This window comes from Gobius niger (genome assembly GCF_951799975.1).
Source record: "Gobius niger genome assembly, chromosome: 11".
Classification (NCBI taxonomy): Eukaryota; Metazoa; Chordata; class Actinopteri; order Gobiiformes; family Gobiidae; genus Gobius; species Gobius niger.
The window spans coordinates 16,588,854-16,607,229 of record NC_136862.1 but is presented as its reverse complement, the minus strand read 5'-3'; the positions used below and the strand labels follow the sequence as shown (position 1 = coordinate 16,607,229).

At 42.7% G+C, this 18,376-nt stretch overlaps 1 protein-coding gene across 1 annotated transcript; it reads right to left on the bottom strand.

The window, feature by feature from the left end:
* Nucleotides 1-1,444: 1,444 nt before the first annotated feature.
* nlgn3b (neuroligin 3b) lies at nt 1,445-17,451 on the bottom strand. The gene is made up of 7 exons (XM_079566597.1): nt 17,026-17,451; nt 13,435-14,085; nt 11,225-11,281; nt 10,293-10,442; nt 8,436-8,621; nt 4,613-5,402; nt 1,445-2,928 (listed from the first exon to the last, which is right to left on the bottom strand). The coding sequence occupies exons 2-7, from the start codon at nt 13,916-13,918 to the stop codon at nt 2,133-2,135; spliced, it is 2,463 nt and encodes an 820-aa protein (XP_079422723.1). The 5' UTR covers nt 13,919-14,085; nt 17,026-17,451; the 3' UTR covers nt 1,445-2,132.
* Between the last annotated feature and the right edge of the window lie 925 nt (nt 17,452-18,376).

The following is an 18,376-nucleotide window of genomic DNA, read 5'->3' as shown; positions in this document are numbered from 1 at the left end:
GACTGAATCAAAGAAATCTCAATGTCCTTTGTGTCCACTCTGCTTAAAGCCAATACAGGGTCCAGACCACGCGTCGAAGGAGCACTTATGCGTTACTAAAACTCCTTTTAAATGTGAGTAACTGAGCTTCGGAGTACATACAATTACTATGTAGTTACAGTAAGCTTTCCCAAAAGACCTTACATTATTCGATAAACAAACGACAAATCAAAGGTTGCTCTAGGTTTTTCTGTACAAACAAGCCAAGCCCAAAGAATGAGTTAAGAACACATTTAGAAGCAAGTCTCTTATAGTGAAGCAGAAGTTATATTCCTATAATAAATGTCTCCAAATGAAAACAAAGACACGTAAAAACAAAGTATCGCAAATATACTCAAATAGACTACAATCGGGTACACAACACTACATATGCAGAACTCAATGGGGTAACTTTAAATGATGTCTGTAATTTACAAGTCTGTAGCGCACGTTTTTGGCGCCAAACCCGAGTCTGGCGCACGTCTATGGTGTGTCCCTATATGAGCAAGTTACAAGGCATTTGAAAGTAATTACAGTAAAAATACATTTCAATTATATAATAAGCAATGTACCATGAGAAATATGTATAAAATAGCTTGATAATAACTGTACTAATGCGACTCCCTCATCTCGTCCTATCAATGAGATGTCACTTTGCTCCGCGCACAGCAAGGGATCAAAATAGATATCACAGAGTAAGAAAAAGCTTCCCATACAAATCCAAACTGTAGAAACATTATACTAAGTTCCTGCTATTGTTAAAGTCCCGAAAAAGCCAGAAATGAAATGCACTTTTTTTCATTGTTTCGTTCTTTTTCACTGCCTCAAACACATGGTTATTATAAAATGGCCGCGGTTAACACTTCCTATCATGACAGAGCGAAAGGCCGGATGTCGGAACGTTTTGGTAAAAGACAAACAGATACCCTATCGACGTACACATCCTAAATACAGCTTTACAGGTGGAGATCTACGTCACGGCCCCGATTCACCTGCACGGCTGACAATGCAGAAACACCGCTGTGGTTGTTGTCCCCGTGTCCATCGCTTAAACAAACTGCTCAGAAGCGCTCAATTATTTCAACATGTGGATTCTGTCAGACTGCGAAAAGGTATATCGCAAAAAAACAAAACAGTTCTGCACTTCATTTCGTGTAGAAATTAATTCTTCTCAGGCTTCACTTCAGCCCAAGGCCAATTCTTAAAGCGGTGGTATCAAGTATAGACGTGATTTCATTCATTTTAAGGCCCTGTACCTGGTTTATTCACTTTCATTGCTTTTACATTTTTAATCTCTAGCTGTGTCTAAACTTATTCCCGATCAGTTTATCAGCACTTTTCACAAATGTCAAGCTCACTTTTCCAGGATCACTGTCACAATAATAACAACAACTTTCCTGCCATTTCTTGGGCCTTTAATGCATTTTAGTTTGGTGATTTTTCTGGTTTTCACGAAGTTTAGACAAACTTTATTCAACTTTATGTTTGTTTGAGACCCTTTCTTGGCCTGGTTTTGTCCGGATTTGGCCTGGTGGTACTTGGAGGATCAAATATTTCATGAGATGGTAGTTGGTGCGAAAAGTTTGAGAAACACTGGCCTTGGGGTTAAGGCTTTTGCACCAATGCTCAGGGCTCCAAAAGTCAGTAAAATGCTCTTCCGTCCTTTCACGCTAAACTGTTCTGTTGAATAAAGCCTCTGGACTAAAAACAAAAAGAAATCTTTAAAAAAGCTACATGTGACACAGTGCCTAAAGGTTTTATTGCTTGACTACACCAGGACCGGCCTTGCAGAATTAAAACAACAGAGGGTTTAAATTTAGGAGGATTCACTGATCTCTGGTAACGTTATCTTACATTAACAGTTTCTTTGGCGGCATTTAGAGAAAATAAAACTGTCCATACCTATAAGCACTGATACTTTTTAACCTAAATCAAGTCTTTATAATTAATTTTGAGCTTCTTACAACCAAAACCTGTTAAACTCATCAATACCTGGAGCGCACACTTGTGACATCTTACTTCAGAGCCGAGATCTTTGCTGGGATGGACCCGGGACAACAACTACATCAATGTCCCTGTGATGTAACCAACACACATAAACCAGTGGTGCCAGGTTATACCCGTGTGGTGGAGTGGGTGCTGGGCAGCCCCGCGGAGCTGTACCCGGCGGGGAAGGTGCTGTAGGGGCTCATACTGGACAGGCCCATGAGCGAGTTGGGGATCATGGTGATGTTATTGGGCGTCATCAGCGGTATGTCGTCAGGCGAGCGCCGCTGTCCCAGAGAGTAGTCCAGGCTGGGCGACACGTGGATGGGGTTGTGCAGGGCCTCGCACTGGTTCCTCTGTTGGGACGATAAGGTCTCGTCCACGGTGTTGGTGTGGCTCACGTTGTTCCCTTTGCTGTCCCGCTGCGGGCTGGGCTGCTGGGACGTGTCCTGCCGACTGCGCTTGTCCTTGCGGTAGTAGAGGGCGGCGAAAGCGAGGACGTTGAGGAAGAGCAGGGACGCTCCCACTGCAATGGTGACGCTCAGCTCTGTGGAGTAATCTCGAGGGTTGGGCATGATGAGCGGGCCCATCTCTCGACTCCCGTCAGCGTTGTGGGCCGTGGACACTGGGGTGCGCCCTGTGACTCCCGCCCTCTTGCCGTTGGACTGGGTGGGGTCGAGCGGGGTGACTTTAGTGGTGGTGGAGGAGTAGTGGAACATGTCGTGGAGGTTGTAGAGGTGAGGGACCAGGTGCTTCCAGAAGGCCACTTTAGTGGCGCGGTAGTGGTCCCTGATGCGAGGCTTCAGCCCGATGTGCAAGTACAGCTGGTCGAAGGGGTCGTACTTGGACCAGGCCACTTCCTCAAAGCGGTTGGCCTTTGTGTGAATGAACTTGGTGTCCTGGGGAACTGGTTTATTAGGATCACTACAAACAGACAAGACAAAAACAAAGGTAAAGATGTGGACAATATAGGTGAGTGGACAAAATAACAGCTATACTCCGAGCAGCAGTAGAACAAAACAAAGTAATAAACGAATCTCCTCAAGGCCTCTGCTCTCGACAGGATAGTGGCTTCTCACTTTCAACTGTTTCCAACAATACCCCCTCTTAGATGAGATAAAATACTTAAAACAGTGTTTCCCAACCAAGGGGACAGAGACTCCTCGGGAACTTGGAATTATTTCATATTGAGAAAAGAAGGTGAAACTAAGAAGAGTTTCAATATTACTTTCAAGTAATGAGTATGTAGCCTCATTTTAACACACAACTAAGTACTGAGTTTAGTTTTTTACTTTACATTAGTATTGGCAGGATCCTCAAGGTAGGGGGTACAAATAGTGTTGTCTTTTAATATATATATATATTCAGTAAATGAACGAATCAAAGGATACGCAAGAAAACAATAGATAGAAACCACTGACTCAAAACACTTCTTTCTATTATATAAGCTCTGAGTTCATTCCAATAATAGTGACCTGTTATACTATCAGACTATGGTGTTTAGAACCTTGTGTAGAACATCCCTGTGTCTACACAGCATTAATGCTCTGGCCAGAGTGACTTCAGTCAGGCTCAAAGGTATTTTACTTTGGAAGACTTAATCCCAGCTTTAATTAGGTGCATATTTTAAATGTAACATTAAACATTAATCTTTGACTATAAATTACACAGGATCCTGCAGCAAATTGCCCAGATAGGACCAAAGACCACACTTAAAAGGTTATGCAAAGTGTCACATCGTCGTATAGTTTGCAAGCGCTTTCAAAATTTATGCAAATCCTTGTAAATGGCAGCGTCGTTGCCTCCAAAAACCGTCTATGCACTTAACCCTGCATAATATTAATCTCAGAGTTTATTCTGTCTATTAAATTAATAGCATTACCATAAAGATATACTTTGAGGTGGCTTTAAAAGGTTACAAATGTAATGTTGCACAAAGAATGCACAGATTTAAATTGATCTTATGGTGAGGCCAAATGACGGCATTAAAAAAACGGCGAGGACGCTTCTGAAGTGTTTGTGCCTCAACAGTAAACCCAATTTATAGACTTTTTATTTTAAGAAGTTTTATAAAGTGAACTAATTACACGAACCTAGAGGACCACTTTCGGCGTGAACTACAGGGAGAGAAGAGAGAGGATAGGGCCTTGACAGTTCAGACTGCTCTTAATTAGGAGCAGGACTTTGGGGCGAGTCGTGTAGTCTTTTAATCAGGGCAATAAAAGAAGGGTACATCTGGGGTGGGACAGCTTGACAGAAAGAAGGCAGCTCTGGCCAGGTTAGATTTAAAATGCCAATAAAGCAGCCATTTTAGGCCGGGATGTAACTCAAAGCCAACAATGTGTTTTACTCAGAGGCTGAAGGGAAACAAATGACGGCACAGTACTCGGAAATTAATTAAGTTAATTCTTAAAGGAATTTTACGTGTCATTGAATCCAAGTAAAATATGTCGTTATAAAACACAACCCAGTGTTAGCAGAGTTAGACAGATGTTATTTGACATCACTGGCTAAAAAGTAATTAGTATCAGGGATGTTTTATAAAAGTAAATCCTTCAACTTGAGTATTTTCTTTAGTTAGTACTTTTAGCGCTCTGGCTTCACTCACCCGCTCTTGGCGAAGTTGGTCCAGTACGTCATGACCACGGCGCTGAGCATGATGTCGTTCCTGGAGAAGTTGCAGGGGAACAGATCCGTGGGGCCGACCATGGGGATCCCAAACACGTAGGGCACCTCATCCCCGTGGGCCGAGTCGGACCACACGGGCTTCATCAGGCTCTGGCAGTGGTGGTAGAAGGCGTAGAAGTAAGTGGGCGACCCGTAGCGAGCGTGGAGGTCAGCGGTCACGACGGACGGCTCGACCCACTGGTGGTCGGTGAAGAGTGCCACCAGGGTCTTCCTCCTGGTCTCGGGGTTGTCCTTGTCCGCCCAGTCCGTGTACATGAACTTAATCGTCTCCCTCAGCGTGTCTTTCCCCTCAGGGTACCCGTACAAACTGTCCACGAAGTCCGACACCGCGAAGTCAAAGTCGCTCCCGGACACGCCATCCTCCAGGTCCATCACGTTCTCCACGAATCGCAGCCCCTCCCCCTGGTTCACCCCCAGCATGATGTCGTAGTTCAGGAACTCGCCCTGCTCCATCAGGATCTCGGGGTCGTCCGGGATCACGTCTCCGTCGATGACCGGGCCGAAAGCCACGCGGTACCGGGCCGGCTGGATGTCCTGCTCCACCAGCTCTTTGGCACTCTTCTTCTGCAGGCACGACACCATGTCCACAGTGTCCAGGACGTTGCAGCCCACCCTCTCGGCCAGCATGCGCGTGTACTTGACCGGCTGGTAGTTGACCGCCCAGCTGGACAGGGCAGAGCCGCTCTGGATGATGGCTCTGTGGAACAACCCTGGGACAAAGCACACAGGACAGAGAACAGCTGTTAGTGGTTGTTAGGACTGTGTTCAGTGAAGTTGGAGCCCAGGGCATACAGCCACCACGAGGAAACCATCTGAACCTGATTAAAGATTGTGCTCGTGTTAATTAATTATGGATAGTCTTACTTCCTGCTTCATCAAATCTGCAAACTCAGCCACTGTTTAGTTTAGAAAAATGCAACAATCTCACAAAGTAGAGCACTCTGTACTTTATATTCATGCGTGTTTCACCCCAAATGTATGATAATCTTACAGTCTTTAAGTAGCATTGAATATTATACTTGATAATCAAAGAGATTTCCACTTACAGATTGTGTGAGTGATTGCAAGGAGATTTTCAGTGACGCAGTAAAAACATTTCCTTTTTGATATAAATGTTTTTGTCTCATGTTCAAGCGTACAAGTCCAGAGAACTACATGCTGTGAGGGAGGAAATACACAGATAAAAATCTGTGCTATGACGGAGACACATTACTCAATGCGGCCAAACCAACAACATTGCTATTAATTTGAGGAAAATAGGCGGCTGCTCACTCAGTTTGGAAATGTCCTTATTTCGCCTGATGAACCAATCTGTTTTACCAATGAGCCAAAACTGTTGTAGCAATCGGAACATTTCAAGTTATGAGATAACAACTAATTACCAGATAAAATGTAGATTTACCATTTCAAATTCCTTATGAAGTCATGCTTGGCTTATCATAACATACAGCCTGGCTGCTTTCCCCTCATTGATAATCTGAACTCAATCCAAAGTTTGCTCTGCACTAATTTTAGCCAACACGTGATGGATTTTGAATATACATTAGGGAGAAGTTGCCAACTGCTTTGGTTGAGGCAAAGCCGCTCTGTAATGCAGCCCTGAGAGCGAATGAGCTGGTAATGGGATATTGGCCTTCCTTTGTTAGTATAATGATAAAAAGTGACAAAATACGGGCTGTTTTTGCTTGATCCGCTTATTGGATTGGAGAGCCAGAATGAGTCACTAGATATAACATGAGAGGATAGGGATCAATTTGCAGCCTTGTCTTGGTAATGAACCACTGAAACAAGCATCGCCTTATCACATATTCACATAAATTGGAAGCTATAGATTGGTTATTTCTGTAAAATGAAGTCAACAAGAGCAGTGCAACTTTAGGGGAAAAGCAACATTGCAAAGCAGACAATCCAATGTGACGCATAAACAGATGTTGTAGTTTGACATAATGAGAATATTTTTTTTCAAAGAGGGGGTATTATTCTTTTTTGCAGCTATTTGGTTATAATGCCAAACACATCTTTATCAATATCTTACACTTTGTTGGATGGAAAATGCAATATTGATCTAAAACAGCTAAAACAAAAATATCCAGTGGTTTCATTCCCTGATCCTTTCAAGTGAAAGAATATGCCGACAGGTGCGTGTGGCCGACAGGTGCGTGTGGCCGACGTGGCGGCAGTGAAGCGATGCCGAGTGTTTTTACTTCGAGATGAGAGGATAAATCTTAGCAAGAGTTCGAGAGGTGAGGAAAGCATTTCTGGATAGAACCTCAGGAGGCGCTATTTGGGAGCTGTCATTGTACTGCTAAGAATAGCCACTGAGGAAGATTCGAAGGTTAATAAGAAGCGCTAGTGGCTTTAAACACAACTCCAGGTATGCTTTTGATGAAAGAACAACTTTGTAACATGCCCTTGAAATGTTATTTTGCCTAGTACCCCCCTTAAGTAATGACAATACCATTATTGGCGATTTCTCATCTCAATTATTAACAAATTTAAAAAAATCCGAGGCACTCCAATAGCTAGTTAAAAGTCCTTTATTTTAAATGGACATGTAATTTAAAGATGCATTTGAGAGTATTGAGAACTCAGAGAGGTGACATTAGTGGGCCTATTTGGATCATTTCCTATTGATAGAGTACTTGCTGCTTAATTGTATAGTCTATGCAGCAGTTCACCTCCAAAATTGCTTGTATCTAAAATCCTCTCTACTCCGCAGCTCGGGTTAAGGCATTTCAGACACTGGGGAAAAAAATCTGAGGACAGCGTCACTTTCTGCCTACTTCTCTGTCATTTATTTTACATTTTTAGGGCAGCGAGTGAGCCAGCCAACTTCAAAGACAGCCCGAGGTCTTTGTGCCGAGCGAGGGCATCATCAAATACAAAATTCGCTCCAAAGCTGCATGCAAGGACGGCGATTGATAAAACACATGCTTTTCTGCACCGGCTCTGATTTTGAGCCCTGTATCAATAGGGAAAGTAGGGCAATAACACTGCAAGATAAAAAGCCCTAATTCCCAGTGCACCATCTATATGAAAAAGCTTCGAGATCGTGTTTCACCAGGAAACTTTAAAAGCCGTGGAGCTACAAAGGTTTTCTGTTGCATAACACGTACTCGACGCAAAATGGATTTCACAAAATTCTCAGGTTTAATTCAGCAGGTGTCCATGACAACCAGAAAAAAAAACGGAAAATCTGATTACACTAAGAAATGTAAGAAACACCTTTGAATTACAGATCCTCTATAAAGATGGTCAATTCCTGGCTTCATAACAAGCAATGAGAAAGAAATCACAAACAGCTCCTTTCACCGAGCCAATCTGAAAAGAAGAACCTTGTTTTCAATTGTAAATTTAAAGTGCCCTCAAATAGGGCATTGTCATTCAGCTTCCAAATCCTACAAATACATCCTCCAAAAGTAATTTGTTTTTCTTGGCCTTGTGTGGGTGCCGTTTATTTGGCCCCATCATTGCACAGCTACAAAATTTTAACAGACATAACACCAAACATTTTGCTTGTATTTGCAAAATGACCATAGGTTTGGGGGTTTCCATGAAAATGCACAAAGAACAAAAAAGAAAGATTAACTAACTTTAGTTAAACGACAACAATGCAATGTACTTCATCGTAACACAGAATCTACCAGGCAGGGCTTGTTGAAAATAAGATAAGCGCTGAATCCAGATGCAACTTACAATCTAATTTGGTTTGGTAGAATGGCAGGTGAGGCAATTGCCCTTACCTTCGGAGTGGTGCGACAGCGTGAGCAGACTGACACAGGACGCTCCTATCCCGGACCCAAACACTGTTATACGATTGGGGTCTCCTCCAAAGTAACCGATGTTTTTACTGATCCAGCGCAGAGCCTGAATCTGGTCCAAGAGTCCGTAATTGCCTTTAGCTGCCTGGTCTCCCGTACTGAGAAAGCCTGGGGTGGATAGACGCACACACACACACACACACACACACACACAATGAGAGACGACATACAGTGAGCAGGAGATCTGTAGTCCACCCCTGCCGCTTTGATCTCGAGTTGTAGCCCGGCAGGACATCTGAATTAACTGACAAGATTCATCCTCAGGTGCAAAATGTGGCTTCGCTATCTCCCACGGTGCTCTGACAACTTTAGTCAACTCCTTGTAATAGCTTCGAAGCCGTAGCAGAAGCGATGTGGCCCTCAGGGATCTTTCTGCAATGCAACCTTTTTAACAACAAGCCGAACATTCACATTTAGTCGAATCAATCTTTGCTTGTTGATGAATTTCATATAAATACGCAGGTCACAGGTGCTGGGTTTAATTGTATTCCCTTAGTTTAGTCCATTCTTACAAGACATTGCTTTTGAATCCTTAATGAGAGCAGAAACAAAGTAAACATGACCTTGCTTTATGGGCACTGCATCTTGTTTTGGACTATTCAAATTTTATTCCCACAATGACACAAGCCAATACGGTATAGATTTCAAAAATCGTTGTGAAAAAGAAGAAGCATTATTGTTTTAGGTAGTGCGCATAACTAGGACAGAGCGTGCAAAATAGCAAAATAACTGCACAGTATATCACTAAATTGTTATAATTGCGCATTGAGTTGCCTTGTGTACGAAATGCACGGTAAATAAACATGCCTTGCAGTATTAGGTCACACAATATCCGTATTTCAAGAAGCCACAATATCACAAATCCCTGAGCCATTCCATCCGATTCAAATTTAACCTTTTTCTTTGCTAACACAACCTAAAGGCTTCATATTTGAATTAATATTTGATATTAATATATATTGATATTGATTTGATTTGGAGACAACTTGGTGAAAACATTAATTAATATGATTCTTGAACTTGAAATCCATCCATCCATCCATTTTCTTCCGCTTTATCCGGGGCCGGGTCGCGGGGGCAGCAGTCTCAGCAGAGATGCCCAAACTTCCCGATCCACACACACCTCCTCCAGCTGTTCTGGGGGGACCCCGAGGCGACACCAGGCCAGCTCGGAGACATAGTCCCACCACCGTGTCCTGGGCCTTCCACGAGGCCTTGTCCCACTAGGACATGCCTGGAACACCTCCCGCGGGAGGCGACCAGGAGGCATCCGAAACAGATGCCCGAGCCACCTCAGCTGGCTCCTTTCGACGTGAAGGAGCAGCGACTCTACTCTGAGCTCCTCCCGGGTAACTGAGCTCCTCACCCGATCTCGGAGGGTGCGCCCAGCCACCCTGCGAAGGAAACTCATTTCGGCCGCTTGTATTCGCGATCTTGTCCTTTCGGTCAAACTTGAAATGGTTTAGTAAAATACCACAGTAATTTTTTTTTACTGCATTATTTAGACAGTTGCCAGATATAGCATTTTTCCCTCATATTTCGCGGCGCTAGTGTGACTAAGACATCTGTATGCAAAAACAGCCACACAATGGTCAGAAGATAGTCTGCCGAGTCCACCTATATTGAGTTGAGCCATATTTCTTTCAAGAATCTTTGTTTTATGACCCCCCTTGGAGAAAAAACAAGTGGCAATTAATGGCGATTATATTTTATCTCCTCACTAAAAGCCCCATTTGAAACGCCGTTAAAAGCAAGCACGTAGGGACACAGTGGCATCACCTAATATGCCGATCCGGTAGTTGAGCGTGACGACCACGACGTTCCCGTAGCTGGCCAGGACGCTCCCATCCATCATGTTGCCCGTGCCCTCCATATAGGAGCCTCCGTGGATGTACACCATCACCGGCCGCGCTTCCGAGTCCCTTATATCTGCAACGTCAACACACACACAGACACGGGCGGACGAGCTGAGCAAACAACTGCAGCGGCTACAGAAATGAAACGGGGAATTAATAAAGCACCAAAGTTTATGTCCCCCGTGTAAAGTATGCGGGTTCTTTTTTTTACAGAGATGCCTTACAGCTAGAGGTGAGGCAGGTTTGTGGTTTAAAAGCTGCAACGGCGAAATGGAAGAGCGAGGGAAGTACTCTGTAACAGGACAAATGGGCCGGTGTCTATTTTTGCACTCCATTAAAGAGATGTAGAGTGTGTTGTTGTTTACCATATCTGGGTTTCTGTGCTCGCTTCAAAATCTGTGGCTTAGAAATTTAGGCATAAAAATCTCAGTTCTCGGCTGAGCTATAAGGGGACGGTGATGATGAGACATTTGGCAGTTCGAGTCATTTCTCGCATTCTCACTACACAAGCATTAAAATAGAGGTGGGAGATTACAACTTTTCTTAATGCAGCTGAATGTTGCCGTATTTACACCCGATAAGTACACAATGAGTTGGATTACATACTAGCATAAAGCAAACCATACTTATTCAGACATATTAGTCCACAATGTCAGCCCTAGTTAGCAAGAAGATAAAATCACTGTTTGTAAAAGCAATTAACTTCAATATAATACTGATACTTTGGGAGATTCAGATAAAAAGTGAATGTAAAGTATGAACTACCTATTTGTTTTATTGTTTACAAGCTTACACACATCACAAATGATCTCACGTTCAAATTATGGAGTCATGCAAAAAGAAGTGTCCAAATACCTTCAGATATGTGTGTTTCTGCGTGTGAAAAGGAGGAGCCCTTTTTCTTGTGCGGTCCTGTGGCAGATCAATGAAAAGAGAAAACACAAATTGGTTAAATGTGTCCGAGCAAAAAATAATAGATTCGACAAATAAACAAGAAATTATGAAGAATGTGCTGTGAAAGAGAGCCGATCGCTGTGTGTGGATACTGAGGGGGAGTTACCTTTAATTGGTTTATCATCCGTGTCGTTATATTGATTTGTGTGTCTTTACTTTGACTGGAGTAATACATCTTGGGGTTTCATTTATCTCAAGTGTGCCGCTTCCTTTTGCTGTGCATGCTCAAGGGTGTTTGTAAAGATATGTGTACAGTCTAAGAAAAAGCATTGACAAAATGATTAGCGTCTAAATCAAGTATTGAGCCTCAATATAATTACTGTGTGTACAGCTCAATACATGGCAAGGGGAGGTGTCTTTACTATTGTCAAGCAAAAATGTTCTTTAAATCAAGATTCTGGATAGAGACAATGTTCAAGATCATGGCTTGTTTTCCTTTTTTATTCTATGAGCAACGTCTCTGACAATGCCATGCAAATGTTGCAAGAGCTTTTAGGATTATATTGCTGAAAGGGCGATATGACGATACAAATCCAACCATGATCTAATCCCTGTGTCAAAAATCATGATTCAGTGGATTTTTTTTTTAGGATTTTTTTGGTGTAGTAGCTCTAAGCTTTGGCATATTGCCCTTAAAAGCAATAGCTCTTAACTTTAGTGGCTTAGTCCAATCTTAAATCTTAATATACCAGTAGTTAACATGTTTGTAAGCTCTCAGTCATGAGTTTTCCATTGATAGAAAGATATAGTATTGCTAATATCATTATTCAGATATAGACAGTGTTTGCATGATAAGTAAGACGTGCTTTAGGCCCCAATTATGTCCAAGTTTTAGGACAAGTGCTGCAAATGAGCATTTTGATGCAAACAACAGACTCCTTACAGTTTATCTTTGTTTTATGTATCAAACAAACCAAATAAATGGATAAAATCCAGTTTACCCCATTCGGGCCCGGTCTCTTTCAATCTGTTTATGCGTTGTTGCTATGGTAGCGGCAGCAGCCGGCAAAGAGTAGATCAGTGAAAGTTAGAGCTGTGTAAGTCTTTTTATTTTGACACTGAGCGGTGATGAAGGGGGTTATACGTCTTCAGAAAGCATGTGTAATCGGTGCACTGAGGTAACCTGGTTTTCAGAGAGATGTTTGTCACCGCACTAGATTAGCATGGCAGCGCTAATCTCCGCAGACATACAAAATGTTCTCTTGCTGATTCACTTCACCCCCATTTTAAAAGATACAAGAAAATGAGCGTGTATCTCCCCCCTTTTTTATTTATTTTTTTATCACCGTCTCTGTGTTTTCCGCTGCTTATTAAGCCCAAAAATATAGTATACAGAAAAACGCGGAGAGTGGGATCCATCGCACAGTAGACAAGCGTTGACTCTTGTACCCTGCTAATTGGCCCCCAGCAGACGCACTGTAAAAATCTCCTTGACATAATAAAACATGACGAAAGTGTGATATGGGATTTGTATTAGACAACATAAAACACTGTGGCACCGAGTCTTACTAGCAAAATGAGTAATTGCTTGTAATTACCTCAGATATTAAAAAAAAAAAAAACAGACACACACACGACAGGCCAATATGCTGGTCTCATCACTTTAAAAGCACTAAATTATGGCTTAATTTACATGCACCGATAGTTCACCAACGCCTGACCTCAGCAATATTTCCTCTGGAGATGCTGAAGATGAAACTTGGAGTGGCTACCAAGGCGGCCACGTAGTATTAATAATTACTCATTAGCAGATTGTTGTGCAGTGGGATATCACCAAGATGACGATGTGCGATGGTAAGTCAAGACACAACAGAGATGACCTTTTGAGATGTGGTCACAGATGATGTCACAAGTCTGCGCCTTCAGGATAGGAGTTCAGAGACGAAACGGGATTATATGGAACGTTTAATGGAACCGACATTTTGGGAAGCATAAATGCCTGGTTAATTGTTTTAATGCATTTAATTATTTGGAAACCTCATATTATTTGAGGATTGCAGTGAATCTGTGTAATTGCATAATAAACAGATTCTTTTTTTTTGGGAGTAGTTTTCACAAATATGATCAAAATGAACTGCAGCATATGAAACAATGAGAAATCCAACACTCACCGTCCTCTGTGGGCGCGTAGATGTTGAGATACAAACAGTCCTCGCTCTGATCCTGGATGTAGGTGGCCACGATATCCAAGTTGTAAGTGAACCATATTGGCATCATGATCTCTGGCACAGTGTTGTGGATGTTTTGGGGACAGACTGGCATGAAGTGTGTGGCATTTCTAATCCCCGACCAGGAGGAGGGCTGCTCCGGGGGCATGAAGCGCTTCTCTCCGATGGGTGGAGCAGCATATGGGACGCCTAGATACTGGTCAACAGGCCTGAGCACCTTGCTGGGAACCGGGACCCTCAATCCTCTCAGTTTCCCGAACTGAGTGGTCACGGTGGGGTAGAACTTTTGGCTCGTAGCCTTGGTGAAGGACCAGCAGGAGCAGAGTATCCACCAAAACAAGGCGCAGTGGGTAATTGTCACCGTCCCGTGCTGGTGCTGGGGCAGGTGTGCAGGCAACAGGTGCTCTCGAAACGTAGCCAGCCACATGGTCAGGCGCAATATGGCGCCCTCAGAAGACACAATACACACACACAATCGTAGCGTCCACTTAGCCGCTCTGTACTGGTCTGGTCACACACGCATCACCTGATATATCCTTTGGCAAATCCAAATAGGCTGTTTGCTGCTCTCTTTTCATTGCAGTGAGTCCAGAACTAAAACAAAGAAAGAAAAAGAAAATCATGAACATTGAAGGTATTAGAATTATAGTTACATATTGCGTAGTCCACTTATTTATTTATTTATGTCCAACAATAATATTCATGCTTGAAGTCACACTATCTAATATATATATTTTATTTCACTATGCGACAGGAGTATGTCCACACACCCTATTGTCAGAGAGAAACACCTGAAAAACATGCGTCTCACTAGCTCATCTTCATGGCGATGTTGCGTCTTTGCTTTGCGCACAGGTAGCCAAACATGAGGCTTCCTTCTGTTGATGCTACATTTTGATAACCCGCTGTCATTGTCAGTGTCTGGCTGGTCATTAGGAGCCCGTTCAATATCGCTGGCTGTTTATCAGCATTTCATGACAGTTTAGTCACTAAATTGATAATAACCTGTAATGTTACGCAGTGTTGCTTCTTAAGATTTGAACTTTCAAAAGGCTGTGTAGTGCTATGATGTAGAAGGAAATCTGACAGCATCTTAAGATAAAAAGGTTTTGGTGTCTATTTTTCCACTTATGCAAAAGCAGCTTTAATATGCATGAGGCAGATAAAAAGGGACCTCCCCAGAAATTATTCTTAATTGCATTGCTCCAAAGTAGAATATACTATAACACAAACAGCCTATTATGAATGTGCAAAGTCTTTTTGCCATTGCAGCTTAAGAGCTTGTTATCCAAAGAGAATACACAATGAACAAAAGAGTCTAAGGGAACCACATTTGCATCATAAACTAGTGTAACTGCAGGTTAATTGAAAGATTTTTGTGTACATTTGGGACCAAAGAAGTTTTAACTTGCCACACCATTTGTCTTCAACTTTCAGCAACAAAAGGCAAAGTGTCCTTAAACATTGCACCATTTCCTTAGGGCCAAAGAGAAATCCCGTCTTCTTATTGCGTTATACAAACAGATAAAACTCTTGTCTTTCTCACTGGCCACCTGTTATTACTTTTTCACCCAACTGTTTTTCCTCTTTCCGCTCCGGTAGATGCCCTTGCTTTTGTAAACGTGAATATCTCAACCCGTAATCACGCACACACTGAGTTAAATGATTCCAAATAAAGCATCAGATGTGAGCTCACCCATGGAGAGCACTGAGCAAACTAGATTGTGTTTTCTTTCCAATTAACTTCTATGTAAAACACATTGTGTTCACAGGTACACTTAAGCGTCCACAGTCTCACTTTCTCCAGCACTGGCTCATCAATGAACAAAGCAAAACAAGCTTGTTAACCTAATCAGATTTATTGACGAGTGGTGCCTAGTGCCTCGCCAAAGAATTGCCTCTTAAGAGAACTGTTTGTATCCAAGGAGGTGCTATTCTGGCTATTTATTTCAGCACAAGGATAGAGCACATCGGCTGTGCAACATCTCAGATTTGAACGAGACCGAAGTTAATTTAACAAATGCTGCACCACTGTCTGCATTAATTATCACTTGGGAAAATTTCCACTCAAAAGTAGGAGGGGCCTGCTTCTGCTGTCTATCTGTTGTGTGACAATGATGTACAGCTTCCGAGACATTAAAATAGAAAAGATAGAGGAACTGATTTTCCTGTAGATTGGGGCATATCTGCTGGTTTAGAACTGACACTGATAATACATCACTTAGCTTCCATTCAGTGTCTTAAAGGGAAAATGCCCCTTTTCTTAAAATGTGCTGTGAAATTCTCACAAAAATTAATTTAGCCAGATTGCAAACTGTGTAGTGGACATTGCCGGTCACATTTGGTTATCCTCTCCCATGCCTTAACAAGCAACTCTGCCGGAAAGCTGGATAAAAAAAAAAAAATAGTGCCAGTGCTGCTGAAGATCAAAGAGGTGATATGAATTCTTAAAATGAGCAGCTTTTTCCATTTTGAAACGCACATGAATTTGTTATGTTTCAACACACTTGTGGCCAGCGTAGATGGACACTTCTATTGTTAGCTGCTCCCTCCCTATATAGATATGGTTTTAACTGATGCAGGCTGTTAAAGCAGATCGTGACCTTATCCTTTCAGTGTGCCAGTGTAACTCTGAACTATGTGCACTGGGCTGGAGCAGAGCTTTTTCTCCTTATGCTCTGCTCTGGGACAGATGTGGATAAAAGCTTTATGGCTCGTACCAAATGGGGCACATAATTGAAGTGAGTCTCCATGATAAACCGCAACTTTTGGGGTACTTTAGACTGGCAGTGCGTGCTATGTTTGCAAGTGTCTGGATCTGAAAGAACCGAGATTTAACAATGTGTTTCATTGTCTGCCCAATGGGAATATCAGACACTTTGTTCAATTATGATTTGACAGATTGGAGGCCAGTAAAATGTGCATTGAAATTATCATGCTGTATACTTTCAGCACTAACTACAAAGCTGCAGCATTGACAGCCACACAATTCAGCACTAATTCAGCACTAATAAAAATCTCTGGGACATCTTATCGATTGGGCTGTGCTTGCCTGGGGGCCCTTAACATGAGAGCATTAGAGAGTGCGCCTGCATGTCACACTACAGCACTGGGCTCCGTGTCCTTGTAATTCGTCTGATCCCAACAGTGGACGTGGGATCCCCGTATCAGTCCATTATAGCAATATAATAACACAAAACTAATTACAGGTCGCATACACACGAGCAATGATATCAAAGTGGATGCAAATAATGTGACCGACTCTCAATGAGAAATGCAAGCCACAGCCCAGATAGCATCGACAAACTGCTGTAGTGTGGAGCCATGTATGCCTTGCTTAACGTTGATATCAATGCCTATTTAATTTGGGTCTCGGACGGTAGAAGAGGGAATCAGCGATCCCACAAAAGCAACACATAAACGGAGCGCTACCTTTACAGTAATAGCTGTAAGTGGAGCAATTAGCCCCTGTGCCCGTGATAAATCTGCAGAGATTCATCCCATGGCATAAACAGAATGATTAGGTTAACTCACCTGCTTTTACTGAAGCCCATACACGCTCCGTGTCCAGATTTGCTCCATCGCATGCCCGTCACTTTCGATCCAGCACGGAAGGTGTGTGTGCGCAATATCGCCGAGGTTTCACTATCTAACAGATCTTTACTCTTATCTGCTGCTTTGCACAGTCTGTGTGCTTTGCGCATTCACGACGCCAAGGTCAGGAGCGCCATCGGTTTTAATGGAGCGCCCACCACAGAGATCCGTACGGCGCCCACTGCCAGCGCGTTACTAGGCAACCACCGGGATACGCCAGTGCATTAAATTCAGCCTCAACAACCGACAAAATCCCAATTTAGAAACCATTAACTAAACACCTTAACCGCGGACAGCATGCGCTGTGTGCTCGCACCCTTTGTGCTCAAAGCCTCACCGCGAGCTCACAAACAAGTGGCTTTATTCGCCAAGTGTGCAGCCTGCATGGGGACTGAATGCATGCGGACAGCCTTATATGCTCAATTAACAAAGGACCTCGAACACATCACGCCTCATAGCACAGCCCAAGCTTTTAGTAGGACCTTGGAATGAAAGAAAAACTTCCATTTATTCAAGCTCCTCCCCAGTGGCTAAAGTAGTAATTTTTCTATTTAAATATGAGCCCCTTGTAATTGCAGCCTAAGACCGAGCGACTATTAATTAGGCAGAGCAGTTGTCACGTCACAATTAGGGAAGCTTCCCAAACCGCAGTGCCGTGGAGCCTGCGATGGCAGTTTGATGCTCTACATGCACTAACAAGCTGCTTGGATGGCAGAGCACACGTACCTGCACACCTTGGTCATGATGGTAAGCACTTGTTTGAGTGGCAGTATGGTCTAAGCGGAGTGCAGACCCCTTAGGCTACTTAAAATTGGTGTGGTTCATATTCCTGCAATAAAACAAAAAGATGCAATAGAAGTTTTGTATGTTCTCTTTGTATTAAGGGGACTATGGCCAAGCTAACCTTTAGTCTGCCGTTGAGTAAGGTGTTGCCACCTGCTGACAAGGCAAATATTTCCCTATATATAGTATTTTCTTCCCTGTCATGCCTGGTGGCCATGAATCCCATGAGTATGAGGGATGATGCTGCATATTTTATTATGGAGACATAGTTCTAAAGCCAATTTTAATCTCGACAAAAGAATAAGAAGATAAGAATAACAAAAATAAGATAATTGCTTTAACATTTAAAATAAGGACAGGAGCCTGTGGATTATCTGGATGCATTTACATTCTAGTTTTTAATTATGTAAAATAAGCCAGTAGCCAATAGGCACAGATATTTGAAAGAAATCTCCAAACAGAAAAGCTGTGAATATTTTTACATGTCATGGTTTTAAGTGATTGCAAT